This window comes from Triticum aestivum, chromosome 1D, assembly GCF_018294505.1.
Source record: "Triticum aestivum cultivar Chinese Spring chromosome 1D, IWGSC CS RefSeq v2.1, whole genome shotgun sequence".
Lineage (NCBI taxonomy): Eukaryota > Viridiplantae > Streptophyta > Magnoliopsida > Poales > Poaceae > Triticum > Triticum aestivum.
In genome coordinates this window covers 82997050-83017385 of record NC_057796.1, presented here as the reverse complement: position 1 = coordinate 83017385, position 20336 = coordinate 82997050, and the positions used below count along the sequence as shown (strand labels likewise).

General features: G+C 45.9%; 1 protein-coding gene across 2 annotated transcripts; it reads right to left on the bottom strand.

The window, feature by feature from the left end:
* Positions 1-10913: 10913 nt before the first annotated feature.
* On the bottom strand, positions 10914-15951 carry LOC123180467 (translation initiation factor IF-2). 2 transcript variants are annotated; one of them, XM_044592519.1, is made up of 4 exons: positions 15119-15951; positions 14939-15012; positions 14180-14669; positions 10914-13467 (listed from the first exon to the last, which is right to left on the bottom strand). In XM_044592519.1, the coding sequence occupies exon 4, from the start codon at positions 12043-12045 to the stop codon at positions 11248-11250; it is 798 nt and encodes a 265-aa protein (XP_044448454.1). In that variant the 5' UTR covers positions 12046-13467; positions 14180-14669; positions 14939-15012; positions 15119-15951; the 3' UTR covers positions 10914-11247. The 2 variants fall into 2 exon arrangements, with proteins under 2 accessions (XP_044448454.1, XP_044448455.1); XM_044592520.1 differs by having other exon boundaries at positions 15194-15951.
* Positions 15952-20336: the final 4385 nt, after the last annotated feature.

Genomic DNA, 20336 nt, shown 5'->3' with positions numbered 1-20336 from the left:
CTCAGCGTTGCCAGTAATAAATTCGGGCGCTGTTGCGTTGTAATTCCTTGACTAAGGTTGCCGACAGCATGCGGGCCTTTTGTCTCCAGACCATGAGCCTGGACTGGTGGTGACTTCTGCTCCGTTTAGGTTCTGTTGACTGGTGGTGTTGCAATGCAGCGCGAGAGGGTGTCAGGACGCCACAGTGGTGATCCTGGTTCTTCTCATCACCATTATTCTAGCCTATGGGCAAGAAGTGAATTGCATACCTATGGTTATCCAAAGACAAAAGATTGCAAACAGAATCCTGCAATTCATTTTCCAAAACTTCAGTTAGTAAGATTGAAATTTGACAGAGTCATGGATCTCCTAAATTGAGTTCAGGTGAGAGATGCTTCATGAGTTTAGGTGAGAGATGTTCACGAGTTCAGGTGATATGAGGTTGAGAGAGAGAGAGGTGGGAGAGGCTTGGGCTGGGATGAGTGAGAGATTGCTATTTCATCTGCTGGAGATAGATTGAGAGAGAGAGAGGGGTGCTGATTAGTGTAGTCTGTGATTGAGAGAATCCTTGCTGCTGCTATTTGTGCTTACTGATTGATTATACAGTGATTGAGATGTTGCTATTTGTACTTGTTGATGTTATTGTTGCCATCCGATGCATATTGTTGTGATCCGTAGCTTACGCCTTGCCTGCAGGTGTCGTGCTGGCGACCGGGTTCGGAGCGCTCATATCGAAGGTGGCCGAGCACTGGTACGAGCTCTACAAGATGGACAAGCAGGGGGGCAACCTCTGGTTCATCTACTGGTGGGAGGACAAGGTCTCAGGTGTGTTGCTTTCTTCTGGATCTGAATGTTAGGATGGTCAATGTAATAGTCCAATCTGTAGTGTAAGGTTTTGGATTGGAAACTCAGTGTGAAGTTTGGCTCTTAGGCTTGCTTTTGCTGCCATTTTTTATTGATGAATGCATTACTGCTGCTGACATTGCTTGTACTGCGTGTGTCTTGTATGTGTGTTTGATGTTGACGTTGCTTATGGTTTTGCGGGGTTCTGAGGCTGCAGCCTGGGCACAGGTACTGCCTCCTCGGCCAGCTCTCCAAGGAGGTCGGATGGAACTACGCCGACACCATCAGGGTGAGCTATTTCATTGTGCTGTTTCTTCAGTGCTCACTAGTTGCTAGTGTTCGACTGCTACCAGTGGGTTAAGATTAGTCTTTTATAATTGTTTTCTTGAGGATGAGTTACTGGGGCTGTTCAGGCCATGACTCCAAATTATAATTGTTTTCTTGAGGATGGGCAATCTTGTATAGCTGAAAGTGATACATTCTTTGAAAACTCAGCTTCTACTATTCACCTTGTAGATTTTTTATTCTGCAACATATTTGGTTTTGTCATAAAATGATTGGATTATTCTGAAGAAGTACACATGTAACCTTCCAGTGCTGAGAACATTATCTTGCGGTCTTAATTTAGTCTGATTAAAAAATTGGTCATGCTCACGAGCAGTATATATGCACTTGGTCGGTTCATTGTTAGCAGTTTAGCTACACAAACTGACTGACATTGCACAATAAAATGTAGCAGATTTTATAGCAATCCTTCTTTCTCTCGTATAGAAGTACATGCTATCTAACGTGAGCAAAATCATTGCGTAACTACAGGTACATCATATGACTAATTTACACAGAATACTGAAACTCGACCCCATGCATTCAGTTTCAGAACATGAAACTAACCTGACTAGTAGCTTCTCTGGCTTCCAGTTTACAACTTCTAGGATATCAATCATTCATTCTCAAGTTGCTGCCTGGCAGCTACAAGTCGCCTTTTTCTGGAATTTTCATGTTCTTTTTTTGTGTGTATATGCCTTCCTCTTTGATTTTGAGCTTGTGATTGAGGTTAATTGATGGTGGTGGTTGCGCCATGCAGATGTTCGGGGTGGCGGAGAAGGAGATGGAGTACCGGGTCAAGCTTTTCAACCGGTGAGTGATGCACCCTCTAGCTACTGTACTACCACCAGTCCACCACCTGGGTGGGGCTTGTGAGATCAGATCGCTGGATGATGCAATGACCCAACTCCGTAGTTTTTGTTAATTATGTAGTTATATACATTGAGGGATGCCATTGTCTGTGAAAAAAGAAATTGCTTGCACTTGTCAGACGGATGAGGAGCCTAAAGTAGCTTGATAATTATAAGCCTGGTGTTTAGTGTTTTACTTCTTTAGTGATTTCCTTGCGAACTGCTATTCCTTCAGCTATGACAAGTGATTGCCATGATCTGCACCCGCTCGGACGCACCCCTGGAAGTGTCTTTCTGGGGAGATAGGTTACCTTGACCTGAGAATTTACCCTGACCGGAATTGTGGTTATTGCAGGCGAATTTGGGGCTGAGGAAAGAAGACGAGGAGCAACTTCTCTCTGGTCTGGTGGTTGGAACTTCAGGACAAGGTAGGTAGCATCCCCATCTCCCTTCCCCTCTTTCTCTGCTTACTAATGTCGCTAAATTAAGGAATATTTGATGCAAATCCTGGTTGTGTCAAGGAATTCAAGAGGGATTTGTATGAACAAGTCCATTTTTTATTTAGTTAGTACCAAACAGAGAAGATGCGGTCCAGATTGGCCAATTTTGCTGCTACCACATGGATTTGTATCTATGCAACCATCTCCCTGCTGTTTGTGTTGTTTGGATTGCAAGAAATTCAGTTTTGGGTGACCTGCACTTAGTTTAACTTCTCTGAATAATCAACCGTATTGTTTCTGTATTGTTTTGCTGCTGTATTGTTTCTCACTCATGATTGATCTACTGCCAGGTGAAGGTTTTCAAATGTTGAAGGAGCATGACAATAGGAACTTCTGTGATGTCTTGTCATCTATTTTCTTTTCTTTTCTGTAGAATAGTTTTGTTTGGCACTTACTGGTACCTTGGATGTAAAGATATGTACTGCTAGAATGAATGCATGTAAAGATATTTTGGGCTCCTATAACATTTCATGTTGCTTTGAAAATGTATTGGAACTGGGCTAGGCCCAAGATAGCTTGTAGTGTGATGTGTTGTAATGTCAATGGCATAATAAAAAAAGTTGGACTGGATCAATTATTTTGGCCCAGCCCAAGATATATTGAACAATTATTTCTGAGGAGAAAAGTGAGAGGCCCAGCAAAGAAATGGCCCAGAAAAATAGAGGAAAAAGATCTGTCGTCAAAAGGGATGTGCAAAGAAATTAAAAAGGCCAAATTGTTGGGCCAGGCCCATGTAGCTAGCGAAAATTAACAAAAAAATATATATTAAAAAGGCTGAATTAATGGGCTCGGCCCATATAGACACCAAATCGGACCGGGCTGAATCTTATCCACGTCAGCTTGCCATGCTGGATCCTACGTGGCTTGGGGAGGCTGCTAGTGACCAAAATTTTGGTCGAAGAACCAACGACCTTTTACATATCACAAAGAAGGTCGTTAATTTCAGTTTACGACTGCCAACTTTGACCTTCTGTTTTTGGTCAAAAAAGGTCGCAAATGAAAAACAATGACCTTTCAATGACCAATAGTGGTGGTCGCAAGTTGACATATTTCTTGTAGTGGTAGTGCTTCTTCAACCTCTGGTCTTGTTGCTATAGCTGCCCAAAGCAGCGCCGGTCGTGCCGCATGCTCCTGCCTGCCGTGGCCGGCTGTGCTGCCGCGGAGGCCTCACTGCCCCCTTCTATTCCCACCGCTGGCCAGGCCCTGCGGCGACGACAGCCTCACACCGCAGCCGAACCAGTGAACCCTCGTACTCCTCTCCACGCCGGCTTCCACTGCCGCGTCTTCCCCGGCTCCGCGTCGTCCCTTTCCTAGGCTTCGCCGTCGTCCACCGCCCTGGTGCTCTCGGCGCGGCGTGGTCAACATGTCAAGGAACGACTTCTATCGGAAGAGTACTGTCGTGGAGGGGCTGACAGCTGGGTCCACGACCGCAGCAAGGAAGTGCCTCCTTATTACGCGCAAAATAATTATTTCTCCACCTGACAACGGGGACCCACCGGACGGGCCATCGTATTTCGCGTGAAAAACGTTTCTCCCTGACTGCTGGGACCCACCAGCTACATCTTCGCACGCAAGGAAGTGCGTCCGGGCAAAAAAAACGATTCGCCCCCTGACTACTGGGACCCACCAGCTACATCTTCGCAGGCAAGGAAGTGCCTGACAGTTGGGACCCACCTGGTCAAAGCGTACGTAGCGTTGTCATTCTGGTCGCGAACGTGTACGTACATACTGGTCGATGTAGAGGCGCTCACGTGTCATAGTAGAGGCGCGCACGTAGCATGTACACGTACGTACAGCGGCCAGGGTGCAAGAAAGTAAATACGGCCACGTAGGTACATACGGGCGGGGTCTCGAACGCCTACTCGCGCGTACGTACGGCCAGGGCTCGTGTACATGGCTGGGTCGGAATGGAGAAACAACGTCGTCGTCGTGTTCAGGGCAGCCAACCGGCTGGGTCGGAACGGAATGCGTCGTCGTGTTCATCGGGAGGGCTTGGACGGAACAACCAATGGAAACGAGACCTGGCATACCGCAGAACGGAGGAAACGGCCTTGTGTTCGATCAGCCACGTTCGAAACGGGATCATGTTCATCAGGAGGGGTCTGGCGTACCGCAAAACAGAGGAAACGGACCTTCTACGGTCGAAACGGGGGTCCTGTTGATCGGGAGGGGTGTGGCGTACCGCAAAACGGAGGAAACGGACTTGTGTTGGAGCGCTATGGTCGAAATGGGGGTCCTGTTCATCGGGAGGGGTGTGGCGTACCGCAAAACGGGACTCCACAGGATACTGTTCATCTCCACCGTCGACCCCCTCCAGCCTCCACGGGCTACTGTTCATCCACCGTCGACCTCTTCCAGCCTCCACCTGCGACTGTTCATCCACGGGCTCCTATTCATCCAGCCTCCACCGCGCGCTACTCCACCGGCTACTGTTCAACCAGCCCTCTCCACGGGCTCCTGTTCAACCACCCCTCCACGGGCTACTGTTCATCCAGCCCTCCACCATCTACTGTTCCTCCTGCCCTCCACGGGATGGTCCTATTCATCCTGCCCTCCACGGGATCCTGTTCATCCAGCCCCAACCGGCTCGAACGATTGGGGTCCTGTTCATCCACCCCCATCGGGAACTGTTCATCCAAACCCCCCAGCAACGCTCACTGTTCATCCAGAGGCAACGCCACAGGGTCCTGTTCATCCACCCCCACCGGGAACTGTTCATCCCAACCCCCCCCCCCCCAGCAACGCTCACTGTTCATCCAGAGGCAGCATCGATCGGCTTCAGTTAGCAGCAGTAGCGAAGGAATCGCTCGATCGGGTTCAGTTAACAGCCATCGATCGATCGCTCGGGTTCAGTAACGCGTAGCCTGCAGTGCAATCGCTCGGGTTCAGTTAGAGCCCAACGCCTCGCTCGGGTTCAGTTAGAGCCCAACGCCTCGCACACACGCGCGTACGTACGAGAGAAACGCGCATCGCTCGGCCCCTGACCACCCACCGTAACCGGGGACTCCCCGATATTTTCCGCGCCCTCGCTTCTACCACGGTTTTTTCCGTCATGGACGGCCCAAAGAATGTCATGCAGCTGCGTCTCCGTCTCGCCCAGGACGAAAAGCCCATTTTCTGTCATTATTTTTTGTCATAGAAGTAGGACCCCACCACATCTATGATAATACCGTGTTTTGTCACAATTATTGTCATAGAAGTGTCATAAGTATGATAGAAAAGATTTTCGTTCGGCCCAAAATGTCACGGATGTGTCTTTTTTTGTAGTGCACCCAGCATGTTCATAAAAGTGTCAGGCAGCCTCTGCAGTTTGGGACAAGGAGTGATGTAGCAAACAGCAGAGTTATCATAATGAGATGGGTGAAGGGGAGATCTCTCCTTTTATATACGTGCCTCTTGGAGGAAGTCCCAAGTATGATACTGAAGAACTCGAAAGCATCCAACTCGTACTTCGGTGTGGCAGAGCGGAGCCTGAGGTGACGGCCTCCCCCCATCCTAATAAGCAGCAGAAGAGACCAATTAGTATCTAGCTAGAAGCATATCTATAAACATAGAGCCAAGTTTCTAGACATGAAAGAAAACTGAGAAAATAAAAAGCAATGCACTTGTGCTCAACAACATCAACAACACTTAGTTAATTTGGTAGGTTAGTTGGCAATGGCAATTGGCACCCTTCAAAACTAGGGATTTCTTTAGACGTGAAAGAAAACTGAAAATGTTGAAAAAAAGAGCATAGTAATCTAAAAATAGGTGAAAATACACTTCTTCTTTCTCCTCTTTATCTTCTTTTTTTCATCTTTCTTCTTAACCAAAACTAAACCTAAAGTTCCTTCTGGTGTGATCACATTGGAATACTTGTGGCAACAAATCATAGTTGCACCATATTTTAGGTGGCTCTAGGTGCCACACACCAAGCAAACAAACAAACCTCAAATCAGAAACTAAGGGTGTAGTGTCGTAAAATCAATTTACTTTGTATGCAAATCAGAACAAGTACCACATCACATTACCATAGGATCCTATTACAGAAAAGGTATGTAAATGCAAGCTGGGGTAAGACATTATAACCATAATCAAGCTGCAGCCACTCCGATCAACACGGCCTCTTGTTTAGATTGAGATTATGCTTTCATGCCTATGCTAGTGAGAAAGACACGCTGGACTTTCCTTCGGCTTGCTGAATGTATAGTTTGCCTTTCCGCAAAAAAGAAAAGAAAAAGACGGGTATAGTTTGCCTCTTATGACAGATTCCATAAGCAATATGCATGCCTTGTTGTTTTCTCAAATTAAACTAATTCGAGTGTTGCTGATTGATGAATTTGAATATATGCAAAGGAATTTGAGGAAAGCTTTTGCTCTTCTCACTATTAGTTTCATAATCTTTTATACAACCCCTTCAAGGAGTCTGTGGATAACTTTTGTTTACAGTTCACTAGATATGTGTATTACATTCTCTATTGGAAATGCATTTGAACTCATTTATCACAAATACTAATTCTAAAGTTTAACTATGATGATACGGTTGCCATGTACCTACCAAGACATGCCAATTTTTTTTCTTCTATACAAAACAACTCGTGCACTAATATTTACTTCACTGAAAGATTTTTCACTTTGAAGGGAAATAGTTTTTGTTCCATCATCTATTAACAATATAACAATAATAATTCATTATATGCCAATGAGTTGAGAAATCTGGCACTACATTATTTAAATGACACATAAAGCATAATGTACAAAAAATTGATCATGCATAACTAAACACTATGGATCAATAATAGTATAGAAGATTATCTAACTAATAAGACTACTAGTGAGAATTGAGATTATACACAATTATAGTAGAGAAGATGCTATCTATGCTCTAAACCTAAACTAAACCAAACCTAAAATAAACCTAAACTAAACTTAAAATACAGAAACAAAAACAGAAAAAATACAAGAGGTCTCACCGGGTGGAGGAGAGGGGCGTCGGGGCGGCCGGGTGGAGGAGGGGGCGCCGGAGCGGCGGGGAGGTCGCGGTGGTGGAGCAGAGGGCCGCCGGGTGGAGGAGGGAGCGGTGGGGCGGCCACGGTGGTGGAGCAGAGGGGCGCCGGGGCCGCCGGGGTGGAGGAGGGGGTGCCGCGGCGACGTGGGTGGCGTGGGTGGCGTGGGGCGACGGCGGCTCAGGCACGGGGCGGGGAAGGGGGTCACCGGGGCTGCTGGGGCGGTGCGGTGACAGGGGTGGCGCGGGGCGGCGGCGGGGCGGCGGCACGGGGGCGGGATGGTGCGGGGCGGCGGCGGCTCGGGCGCGGGCGGAGAGAGAGGGGGGACAGATGTAGGGCGCGGGTGGGTGTCGATATGGATTTTAGTTAGGGCACGGTTCTTTGCCGTCCGCCAGCAGACGACAAAGATCCTAGCTAACGGACGTTTGCCGGCTAGAAGAGATGGTGACAAAAGTGCCCAAAGACTATATGTCGTCTGCTGGCGGACGGCAAAGACTTGGCTGACGGCAAATATGGTCTTTGCCGTCAGCTTCTATTGAGCTGACGGCAAAGAAGGTCTTTGCCGTCAGCTAGCGGACGACAAAGACCTGGCTGACGGCAAAGATCCTGATTCCAGTAGTGGATGGTTATATGATCCAATTAGATTAGCATTGTTGAGAGATTGCACTAGCGAAAGTACGGACCCTAGGCCTCATTTTCAAGCATTGCAATACCATTTGTGCTCCATTTTATCAATTGCTACCTTGCTGTCTTTTATTGTTCCTAGTACAAAAATCAATATCTACTATCATTACTATACTTTTGTCACCATCTCTTCGCCGAACTAGTGCAACTATACAAATTACCATTGTATTTGGTGTGTTGGGGACACAAGAGACTTTTTGTTATTTGGTTGCAGGGTTCTTTGAAAGAGACCATCTTCATCCTACGCTTTCCATGGATTGATAAACCTTAGGTCATCCACTTGAGGGAAAATTGCTACTGTCTTACAAAACTCTGCGCTTGGAGACCCAACACAAGTCTACAAGAACAAGTTGCGTAGTAGACATCAGATGGCAGTTCCTTACCTCCCTTCGTCTTAGAGGGAAAAATCTTAGTCTTAGCATCCTTCAGATTCTTCATAGTGACAATTTGATAATAATCCCAGGTGACTCAACAAATATAGCTATACTCCCTGGCAACGGCGCCAGAAAAATGTCTTGATAACCCACAAGTATATGGGATCGTAACAGTTATCGAGGGTAGAGTATTCAACCCAAATTTATAGATTCGTCACAAGGGGAGCCAAAGAATATTTGTAAGTATTAGCAGCTGAGTTGTCAATTCAACCACACCTGGAGATTAACTATCTACGGCAAAGTGATCAGTAGCAAAGTAGTATGATAGTTTTGATAATAGTAACAGCAATAGTAACGGTAACATCGATAGAATTGATTTTGTAGCAAGTGCAACAGTAACGATAGCAGTAGTAACTTAGCAAAAATAATATGAGAGAAATTCGTAGGCATTGGATCAGCGATTTGTTGGATGGTATTCATCATGTGACAGTTATAACCTAGGGCGATACGGCACTAGCTCCAGTTCATAAATATAATGTAGGCATGTATTCCGTAAATAGTCATACGTGCTTACGGAAAGAACTTGCATTAAATCTTTTGTCCTACCCTCCCGTGGCAGCAGGGTCCTACTGGAAACTAAGGGATATTAAGGCCTCCTTTTAATAGAGAACCGGAACAAAGCATTAACATAAAGTGAATACATGAACTCCTCAAACTATGGTCATCACCGGGAAGTGTCCCGACTATTGTCACTCCGGGGTTGCCGGATCATAACACGTAGTAGGTGACTATAACTTGCAAGATCGGATCTAGAACATAGATATAGTGGTGATAACATAAACGGTTCAGATCCGAAATCATGGCACCCAGGCCCAAAGTGACAAGCATTAAGCATGGCAAAGTCATAGCAACATCAATCTCAGAACATAATGGATACTAGAAATCAAGCCCTAACAAAACTAACTCGATTACATGATGAATCTCATCCAACTCCTCACCGACCAGCGAGCCTACGAAGGAATTACTCACTCCCGGTGGGGAGCATCATGGAATTGGCGATGGAGAAGGGTTGCTGATGACGAAGATCGAAAATCCCCCTCTCTGGAACCCTAAACGGACTCCAGATCTGGCCTCCCGATGAAGAACAGGAGACGGCGGCGGCAGCTCCGTCTCATGGAACGCGGTAATTCTTCCCTCCTGATTTTTCTCTGGAAAAATAGGATTTTGTAGCGTCGGTTTCAGGGTCTGCGGGGCCACCAGGTGGGGACAACCCACCTGGGCGCGCCTGGAGGGGGTGGCGCGCCCTGGGGGTTTTGCCCACCCAGGTGCCCCCTCCGGTGATTATTGGCTCCAGAAATTCTCTTTATTTGTATAAAAAATCCTCGCAAAGTTTCGTTTCAATCTGAGAACTTTTATTTCTGCATAAAAAACAACACCATGGTAGTTCTGCTGAAAACAACGTCAGTCCGGGTTAGTTTCATGCCAATTAGAGTCCCAAACAAGAGGAAAAGCGCTACTCCTGGACAGGAGTAGTGCGCGAGTGGCTCAGCGCGCCACCGGTCTGGGTTGGGGCGACGCCAGCGCAGGAGGCGGCGTACCTCGAGCATTGGCGCCAGCGACGGCTGGCCGAGGAGCGCCGCCACCGCGAGTACCTCGAGATGCTCGAGCGCGACGCCGAGGACGAGCAGCGCGAGGCCGAGGAGGAGGTGCGACAGGCCGCGGCGGCAGAGCCCGCGGCCGCACAACCCGCTCCCAACATGAACGCCCTCTGGATCACGCCGTTCCCCCGGGACGGCCCGGCGCCGACGCTCATCTGCCTCACAGACCCCGAGGACGACCACGATGAGGGCAGCGTGCCGCCTCGTAGTTTAGTTTGTTTTTATTTTTCTTAAATGCAAATGTGGACGCGTGGACTCTCGTCGTCCTTCATGGCGGGCTTTAATGTTTAATTAATGTTGTTTTTATTTTAAATGTGCATGTTTTTTTCTAGCACCGTCAAAATGGGTCGGGCCAGCGTTGGGCACACGCGCTGACCCAAACGCGGAAGCGGACGTTCGTGTCCGCCTGGCCGACCCAAACGGACAAAAAACGGACAAAATTACCGTCCGTTTGGGTCGACCCGTTGGAGTTGCTCTAATACCTTTCATAAAAAAAGGTCCCTGTTACAAGAAGGCACGAAGGTAACAAAATAGCAGCAAACATCAGGTAGCTGCAACAGAACTATTTCAATCAAGCTAACTGAAGAGTCTGCTGCACGTACAGCCACTTCACTATGGATGTGAAAAGTGTAGAATCCGTCGTCCCTTTGGGTTATGAACTTATGATATGAGGAGCATGAACATGAATCCAAAGTGTTTAATCAAGCAAGTATTGTGCATCACACATGCTTGCCGCTTAGTTTCTCACGGGCCTATCCAAACAATTTGAAGCAAATGATTTTCATTCCATTCATGCGAGAAATTCATTACATCATAGGAGCGCATGATCCAGGACTCCCGAGATTTACATTCAGATGCTGCGTCTTGACTGGCTGGCTAGCCTTTCGCCACACAAACCTGTCAGTGCCGTCCATGACCCAAAAACTTGCAAGGAGGCATCTTTCAGGTCCCTAATTCCTTCGTGTATTCCCACACCTTTCTGAACTACTGGTATCCGCCTCGAGCTTCTTCAGTAGCGGGAGATTTGACGACCGCCTTGTCCTCAGTCCTCACTGGGTGGGCGGCATGGTCTTGATCCGGTCCATGGCGACGCGCACGGCTCGAGATGGATCGTCGGGAGGGTAGTTGCCGTTGTACAGCACTTCAATGTAGCCGTCCTCTGCGTCGGAGACGGCGACGGCGTTGCGCAAGAAGAAGAGGCGCTCCCCCGTCGGCAGGTTCGCCAGCAGCGTGCGCACCTTCACTGGCGTGCCCTTCTTCGCCGAGGTGGACGAACAGCGCCGCGGGATCGGTGCCGATGACGTCTTCTTGCTGTACTCTGCTTCGGATGTGCTCGAACCCGAACTGGGTAGCTTCACGGTGGCAGCCGGCGCGTGCGGGATCCACGCGGATTGGCATGGCGACGGAGGAGGGGCAGAGCACCTCTTGGGAATTCCTCTGTTCGCCACGACGGGGACCTTCACGGTGGACGCGGTCGGGATCAGCGGGTCTCGGCGCGGCGGGGCAGTGCGTCGCTGCTCAGCCGCTCCCATGTCCAGGTAGGCGATCTTCTTGGAGGCAGCCTTGGCTGTTGCGAGTGGGGCCAGGGCAGGCCGGTGCGGCAGCGGCCGGGTGGAGCACTTCTTTGCAACTCCGTCCCCCGTCGGGTTGGCGAGCTCCATGGTGGCGGCGCCCGGTGACACAGACGGGATCAGCACCATCGATCTACGCGGAGGCGGCTGCACGGCAGGGGACTTCATTGCAACTCTCCCCTTCGCGGACACGGCGAGCTTCCGGCGCCGATCGAGCTCGCGGTTGATCTCACGCAGGCCGGGGGACGGGCGCTTCTTCCACATAGACGCCGGCATGGCGATGGGGCAGTGGAGGTCTGGGGGAACGGGAGGAGGCGATGGACGAGAAGGAAACGATGGAAAGAGGGGCGGGGCTAGGGTTATACCAAGCGCGAGGCGGTGGGAGCTCGCCGTGTTGGCGTCGGAGCCGGATTGCCGAGAGCGTGGGAACCAAGCAGGGCCAATGTAATCAGCTGGCCGGGAAGACTGATTGACAGATTAGATTGTTTGAAAATCTGGATGGGACGGGGTAGATTGCTTCTTGGCCTGATTAGCACTGTGAATCTGTGATTGAATCATCCAGGTCGTCGGAACTGGGAATCCCGCCGCGTTGGAAGTGCCGAATCCGACGCGAGGTCGGACCGTAGGAGCCCAGGTGAACTACGGTCTGGAGAACCGTTGGACACGCTCGCCATCTCGCCCGGGCTTCTGGTCACCAAGAGGCAGTCCTTACGCCGCCAGGCCTCGCTACGACGGGCATTCGCCGTGCCGGACCGAGACGCCGGGGACGCTCACGCACGCCGACATGCCACTCACCGGCGTCCCCTGCCTTCCTGTTCAACAGTGACACAGGTGTGGCACCAGCTCCGCCGCGCCATGGCGATGCCCAAGCCGGCCTGGAGCACGCACGGGACGGTGACACGCCACTCGGCACTCGCGGTCGCAGGAGTGCCAAGACCCTGAAGACCTGCATCTTCTTTTTACTGAAGAACTAGTAAGTATGCACGTGCAACGCACGTTTCAACTAAAATACATTTTATTATGAAATATAAAAATTCTATCATCATATAAACCTTCTAAAAAATTTGATAACTCATACGAAGAGCATATGGTTCCTAATTCTATCATCATATAGACCTTTTATAGAAATTGATGCACCATGGCCACACCCCTTAGCTAGCGCCGGCAACCACTGTACCATAGATGTTTGTCTGCCACACATCACTGTTCATACTGTATCACAGAAACAATTTCATAGCACGATCTATCTAAGATTTTTCATAATTGTATCCAAAATTAACTAAATATAAGGTATACTATTTCCAATCAGAAAAATACCAATCCTATTTCCTTCTATTTGGTTCCTATGAAACGGACATTACAATAGGCACCGGAAATAAAATAAATTTGATATGCAAGTGTGCATAGAAATAAGTGGAATCCACATAAGCCGGTCAAATGACATAATTCATCTAAGTTGTAAGATACAAGTTTGTGCACCATGAAAACCAGTCAGAGAACTAACTGACGGACAAACCAGATGTGCAAGCCTAATAAAGGTAGAACTACTCATAACCTGAACAATGTAGCTCATTTGTGGCCAATTAGTGTTCATCTTTCCATGGCCAGGTCCGTATTTGCGACTATTCATTTAGAACAACATGCTTCTCTTGTAAACTTTCACAATATGTACGGGTATGTCATGTGCCCACATAAATCCTGCAACAGGTTTTTAATCATTCTTAAAATTGCATGCAACTATTCAGGATTATAAGTTGAATAGCTCTTATATGAGACCCGAAAAAATATAATAGGAGCTAACATGTCAGCAAACACGGACTACATTTTATAAGCTGCTCAAGAACACTCAACTCTTTCACGTCTATGAAACTAAAAAAATTCTAAGCCATGATTAACTCCTAATTTCAACATGGTCTATCTGGTTATATCCTTCCCGGGCTTCACAACAGAAGATAATCTAGATCACGTACACGTACAGAAGAGCCAATATGCCTGATTGGTACTTCAGTCAACATGAAGTTGTTTCATTGATGTACAACTATATATTGGTTGTGAGGGCACCCATTCCCGTTGAATGAGAATATGCAATCAAGTATGATCATGCACAGATGCATTACCGATGAGGTTAGTAAAATCCAGCATGATCCAACATAAGTGTTATTTTCTTGAACATGCTTAGAAGCATATTATCATGGTGTGTACATCTGTATGCTCCAAAAAAACTGAAATCAAATGTGCCATGGCACAGAAATGTCATAGTACGCCCCAAAAAATATTTTTCTTCTATACATGGACACAGAACAAGGTCTAATCAGAGATAACAAAACAAAAGCATCACAAAGTGCATACTTATTATCTTAACCATGAGACATCAATAATTACAAGCACCAAGAAAAGGGCAAATTTTCACCTTTGTACATATGTCAAGTGTGTAGTGCAGACTGCTGGGTGTTGCTCTCTCCTCGATCACACATGTTTCAAGTCTGAACAAATTCTTCTGCATTTCTCCCTTTTGGATTGTAGCTACGGCCAAACAAAATGTGACACATCCTTCAACACTGGGTTGTAAATCTTCCTCCTAATCTTCAGCTTGTACCTGACCTTCCTCAACCCCTGCCACTTCTGTTTGGCATGACTTTCTCTTCCTCTACCACACCCTCTTCTTCCACCTCTACCTTTCTATCTCTGCCACTTGCATTGTCTCCCCCTTTACCAGATCATGTATATGTGCATAACCACAAACTTATAAGAAAGCTCTTTGAGACATCATAGTGACATTAGTAGTTCATGACAGAAAATATATTTTTTGCAGGAAAGAACAGTCTTGGTTGTTAAATATTAAAGAACAATCCAGTGATCATATCAAGAAGTCGGAGGCCCAGGATGCTCTGGTAATCTCACTACAAAATAGGAAGACATAGCAATCAATCAGCGCCTTATGGAAATAAAGAAGAACACAATTAACTATGTTCTTGCTATTAAAGAAGCATACATAAAAACCAGCATCTATTGACAAGTCGGTACAATGACATTACTTCCAGTTTCAGAGAGCAAATGTATATAGCACTTCTTAAAAGGAAATATATATTATTTTTATTGGTATCTAATCACTATGTAGCAAGCATCAGACAGTCTTGCTATTTTGAAGTAACAGTAAGCAACTCCATACCTATTCGTTAATGTAGAGATGAACAATTGATTCAAGCAGACTCCACAGAATTCTTGTTTTAATTCAGATCGCTCCTGTAATAAAAATGAACTACAGATCAGAAAAATAAGTAAGCTTACTTGGCTGGAAGAAGTATGAAGATGAGATGATTCCACATTATTCTCAGAGATTCATTCATACCAAACGTGAGCAGAAGTCCATAATCAGGACGATTGGGAAATGCATCTCAAATACCAGGTTGCAGGAGTCGTGCACCTGTAGTTCTCTGGCTGCTCGGAACACAACAGCGATAGGAGACTTGTAGTGGGCAGGCGCGTCCACAACAATCAGCCTCGGTGGCGGTCTGTCATCCTCGATGGTGTCGTTTCCAGCTCGGTGCTCGATGGTTCCGCCTCATAACTCGTCGACAGCGTCCGTAGACCTCAAGCGGAGGCGGCGGCAGCAGCAAATCAAGCATGTGCGGCATCGGCGCCTACAATGTCGTTTGCATCCCATCGCTCACCCCGCACGGTGCTGTGCACGACGACACACTGACGCGCCGCCCCGTGCTTCCTTTACGCATCGGCGGGACACCACCGACTCCCATGCGTGGCCCGGATCTGGCCGCCATGGGCCCCGTGTGGCATTCAGGCCTCACCCGCGCCTGGATCCGACCGCTGCCTTCCCTACTGCGCGCCCCCTCCCGCCAGACGCTGCATCCCCTACAGAGTCGTAGGCCGCCGCTTCCCCTGGCCGTCTCCCCTCTGGTGGCCGCGCCGGCGACCAGAGAGAGCACAACCGCGCCTCCCCTTGTCTCCCGCTTGTGGCCGCACTCCTTCCCGGATCCAGCTTCCAGCGCACGCCGCTCTGGGCCGCTCCGGCGAAGAGCGTGCCGATGAGGGCGTTGTGCGGTCGACGGGGAGAGCTCCCGGGAGGATATTGGGGTTGCAATTGTAGGTCTTTTTCTGGAATCGATTGTGATTGTTGCGGGATAAGTGCGGAGGCGGGTGACAGAGTTTTCGTCTGCTCCATCAAACTGCTAAACGTACTTTTGACGTGGATTAGTGATCATCTGAACGGTTAGATTCAAATTTGTGGGTCTGATCATAAGGCCGTAATTTTTGTTGTTGTTATGTGGAGGCTAGACTGGGTGTACTTAGCGATGAATATGTTTGCTTGTTTAATAGTAGTAGAGATTAGACACTTTGTCTGAAGAATACGACACCTATACGAATCGGTACGTGGCATACGAAAGAAAGAATTCGGCAAACAAAGCCGGTGGTTTAGTCCCACCTCGGATTTTAAGAAGCGGCCGGACCAATTTAAATTGCGGCGTCGTCCACAAACAGTAAGCTACAGTCATCATTGCACCTTTTGTGGAAGAAATGACTGTCACTATAAATCTTCTCTGTTAATTAATACCGTTCATGTGCTCTGAGGTCTTTTTTTTTACTTGAAACATTTGCCAACATTCATTTTTTATCAGAATTCCATGGTTCGTAGCTTTGTCGAGTTCCCGAAAAAAAAACTCGGCAAAGTATAGCTGGTGGTTTAGTCCCACATCGTTTCTTGAGGAGCGACAAGACCATCTTAAATAGCTGCTTCGTCCAGATGCACTAAGCTTGGTCAGCATTATACTTTGCGGTGGATATGACTGTCACTATGAAATTTCCAAATGAAGAAATGGAAACTCGAAAAGGATCCTTCTGATTCTCAAAGAATGAGGGGCAAGGGGATTGATACCGAGAAAGATTTCTTCTTATTATAAGACGTGATTTGATCGGCATATGTTTGGTAAAAGAACAATCTTCTCATTTAATCATATCATAAATGGAAAGTGTTCAATTAGAACATGAAAACGTGACTCAGTTGGTCTTAGTTAGTCGGAGACTCTCGAACGAGAAAAAGGATCTCTTCGAAAGAATTGACCGAGGAGCCGTATGAGGTGAAAATCTCATGTACGGTTCTGTAAAGGGACAGTATGGGAAATTTCTCAGTGCTTGATAAGCAGATAACTTTTAAGAGTTATAGACCGTATCAATCATTAGGTGCATTGCTGACTGGTCTAGTCTTTTTCGAATCATTTCATTAATCTCCGTCTGTCCATAATGCATGTTTTGAGAAATATTTTATATCTTTTAATTTGCACTGACTACTTCATTCTTTGATCGGTTCATGTGTTGGGAAATGTAGCATGCAATTTCAAAAAAAAATCTACGCTCACGCAAGATCTATCTAGAAGATGCATAGCAACGAGAGGGGGAGAGTGTGTCCACATACTAATTAGTTCCAGTCGGCCAACAGTTAGCCGACGGGGTACTAATCGACCTGCTGTAAGCGAATTAGTTCCAGTTGGCCACCCGATGGCTGACTATGTATTATTTTTGAAAAAATATAAATTTGGCGTAATATTTCTGAAAGTTAATTAAAAATCTATTATTAAAAAAATAGCCCAACACTCTGTCACGTCTAACAGAGACACGAAAAACCTTTTTTTTAACACAGTACAGACATAGGCGCTCATATATACGCACGTACACTTACCCTATGAACACACGCACATCCTACCCCTACGCGCACTCAGGAAAGACAGAGTCGACATTATCATCTTGAAATTGACGAAGTCAACACATCCGCCTTGTAGTCAACGAGAGTGTCTCCTTCCACCGAAGGTGTCTGAATCCAGGATAAATGCGAGAGCCAGGATTTAAACCCTGATGGGCTATGGATACCACTGTTCTCTTAACCATCCAACTATATGTTGGTTCACAATAGAGATACGAAAACCTGATGTATAATCATAAGGAAGCTCGCTGGGCTTAAATGGGCCGCAGTTCCTACGGCCCATTTTGCACGCGTTAGTTTTTTAAAATATTTGTAAATCATATGTAAGTAATAAAAATAATGTTTGAATATTCCCGTGTTATAAATATATACATAAAAATGTTAGTTAATTAGTAAATAAAGACATTTAAATATACAATCATAGATTATATTAAAAACTGGTCTGTGAATACAAACACTTCAAATGTTCAATGAATACGAAAACATTTATACATTCTAGCTCATTTTTTTTTAAATACTGAATATAAACATTTACTAAATTTTATGAACATTAACTGGTGTATAATTTTTACTCATGACTTATATTCACAAAGTATAATTCAAATATTACATAATTCAATATCCATATCAATATTTTTATTTTTGTATTATAAATATTTAAATTATAAAAATATTTTCTTAACAACATACTTATGAACTATAAAAAATGTGTGTATAATAATTGAAATGTTTCTATAACTAAAATAATATTTATGATTACAATTTTTGAATATTTGTATTATTATAAAATGAAAAAACTAGACATTATTTATAATTTCTAAACATAATTATAATATATGAATATTTTTGAATAATACTTGAACATTTTTTAATATAATCTGAGAATGTATATTAAGAAACATTATATTTACTGATTAACCATCGTTTGTATGTACAATATTTATAACACACGAGTATTTAAACATCATTTTTATTACTTACACATTTTATAATGTTAAAAAAGAAAAGAAAAACGTGCAAAATGGACTGCATTACCTGAAGGTCATTTAAGCCCAACGAGTGTGTCCTTTGTCATAGATTATGTTTCCTTATCCGGACTGACTATATCACTGTGGCGGCTGCAGTGGCTAGCATGTTGTGCTCGCGATCCGTAGGTTGCAAGTTTGACCCATTGTCTCGTTTTTCTTGTTTCCATTTCTAGTTTGCGATGCTAAAGTGACTTTCCTAGCCAAGTTTTAAGATCACTAGTGTAATTGACTGTTTCAGTAAAGGGTGATCAACTCTGTCATTGCTTCATGATCCTGTCCCATTTCATGCCATTGCCTCTATCGTCTCCGGCCATTGGAACCCCTCTTCACAATCGGTGGATCTATTCTTCCTCCCTTCTCCAACTCGTAATAGCTAACTCCAGTGTAAAACCCTAGAACTACTTGGCAGAATTGGTTGATCCTTGAACTAGTACCCAACTCCTTCGTAAAATCTGGCTAGTTTGAGTGGAATTCATGTTAATTATGTTGTGGTCCTGTCATTGTTATCAGTATCTTGTCAATCCTCGGAGACGATTAATTTGGTCTAGTGTGTGCAGACCCTTTGTATCTTTTTGGGCTATGTTGGCGGTCGATTTCTCCTTGTCGGCAACGGAAGGGTGAGGTCACCGCGAGGGTTCTGGGTTCTTCCCGTGGTAAATTCCGGAGCTACATTTGATTCGACCATGGGCACTTAGCAAATCGACATGGTGGAATTGCTCGAGAAGCAGATCGACATGGTGGAGTTGCGGGTGGAGAAAATTTCTGAAATATAGAATAGATTTTTACTTTATTGAAGAATATGTGAGGTGACAATAACCCTCCCTCCCCCGATTCGTCAGTTCTGCTACTACTGTGGCTAAGGAACCACCTAAACTACCAAATCATGCTCCTTCATTAACAAACGAACTTGGCAAAGCAATCAAGACTCAAGTGGGAACCTTAGTTAATTTTAGATTGCAGCAAATTCGGTTATTAGCATCAAATGCAGAATACAATAATACTGCACATGTACCATACAAGTCTGACAGAGATACCCAGAATAACAGATGCCTTCAACGAAGAGTTTATGCACTCGGGTGGAAACACAAGATCTTTGATCGGGCTACGTCGACGCATGCCTGTGTCGTGTCCTTGCTGAAGGTGATGGATTGAAGCTTGGCTTTGAGGATGAGAATCCGGAGTTCAACCTTGGTGGACTCGCCATCATCAGTGCATGTGCGGCGATTCCTTCTTGAAGGCGTAGCCTAGGAGTTGTGTATTTTTCATTTCGGATGTGTCTTGTAACATAGGGTTAGTGGCTATCTAGTAGAGTTACTATCGCGAGGCATGCGGACTCAGGTTTTCCTTTCGCTTTTGTTCCGGGTCGATGTTGTTCAGCTGCTGGATTTGCTTCTTGGGCCATTTGCATTTATATCCCTAACTCAAACCACCTACTCACATGTACCCCTAATTTCAAAGCATGCTCAAAATTTCCCCTCTATCATTAGTTCCCCTTATAGAATGCCCTTCCGTTCCATTTCCGTCCGGTCAAAAGGGTTTGACCGTTTACTTGATGTTTTCTGGACATTTTGCCCCTGCCTCCTTATGTCACCGACATGCAGGACGCACTATCAAGGTCAAACGGTCAACAATTGACTGGGTCAACAGGGGATTGGGTCCACTTGTCATAGGTTAGTTATTTTAGATTGATTATTTTAGATGGACTTAATATGCCATTAACAGATTACTTAACTAATTAATACCCACATCATAGATTTACCCTAATCTAACTCGCAAAAAAGATAACCCTAATCTAACGGCCCCACGTGGCGGTGGGAGCCACTGGC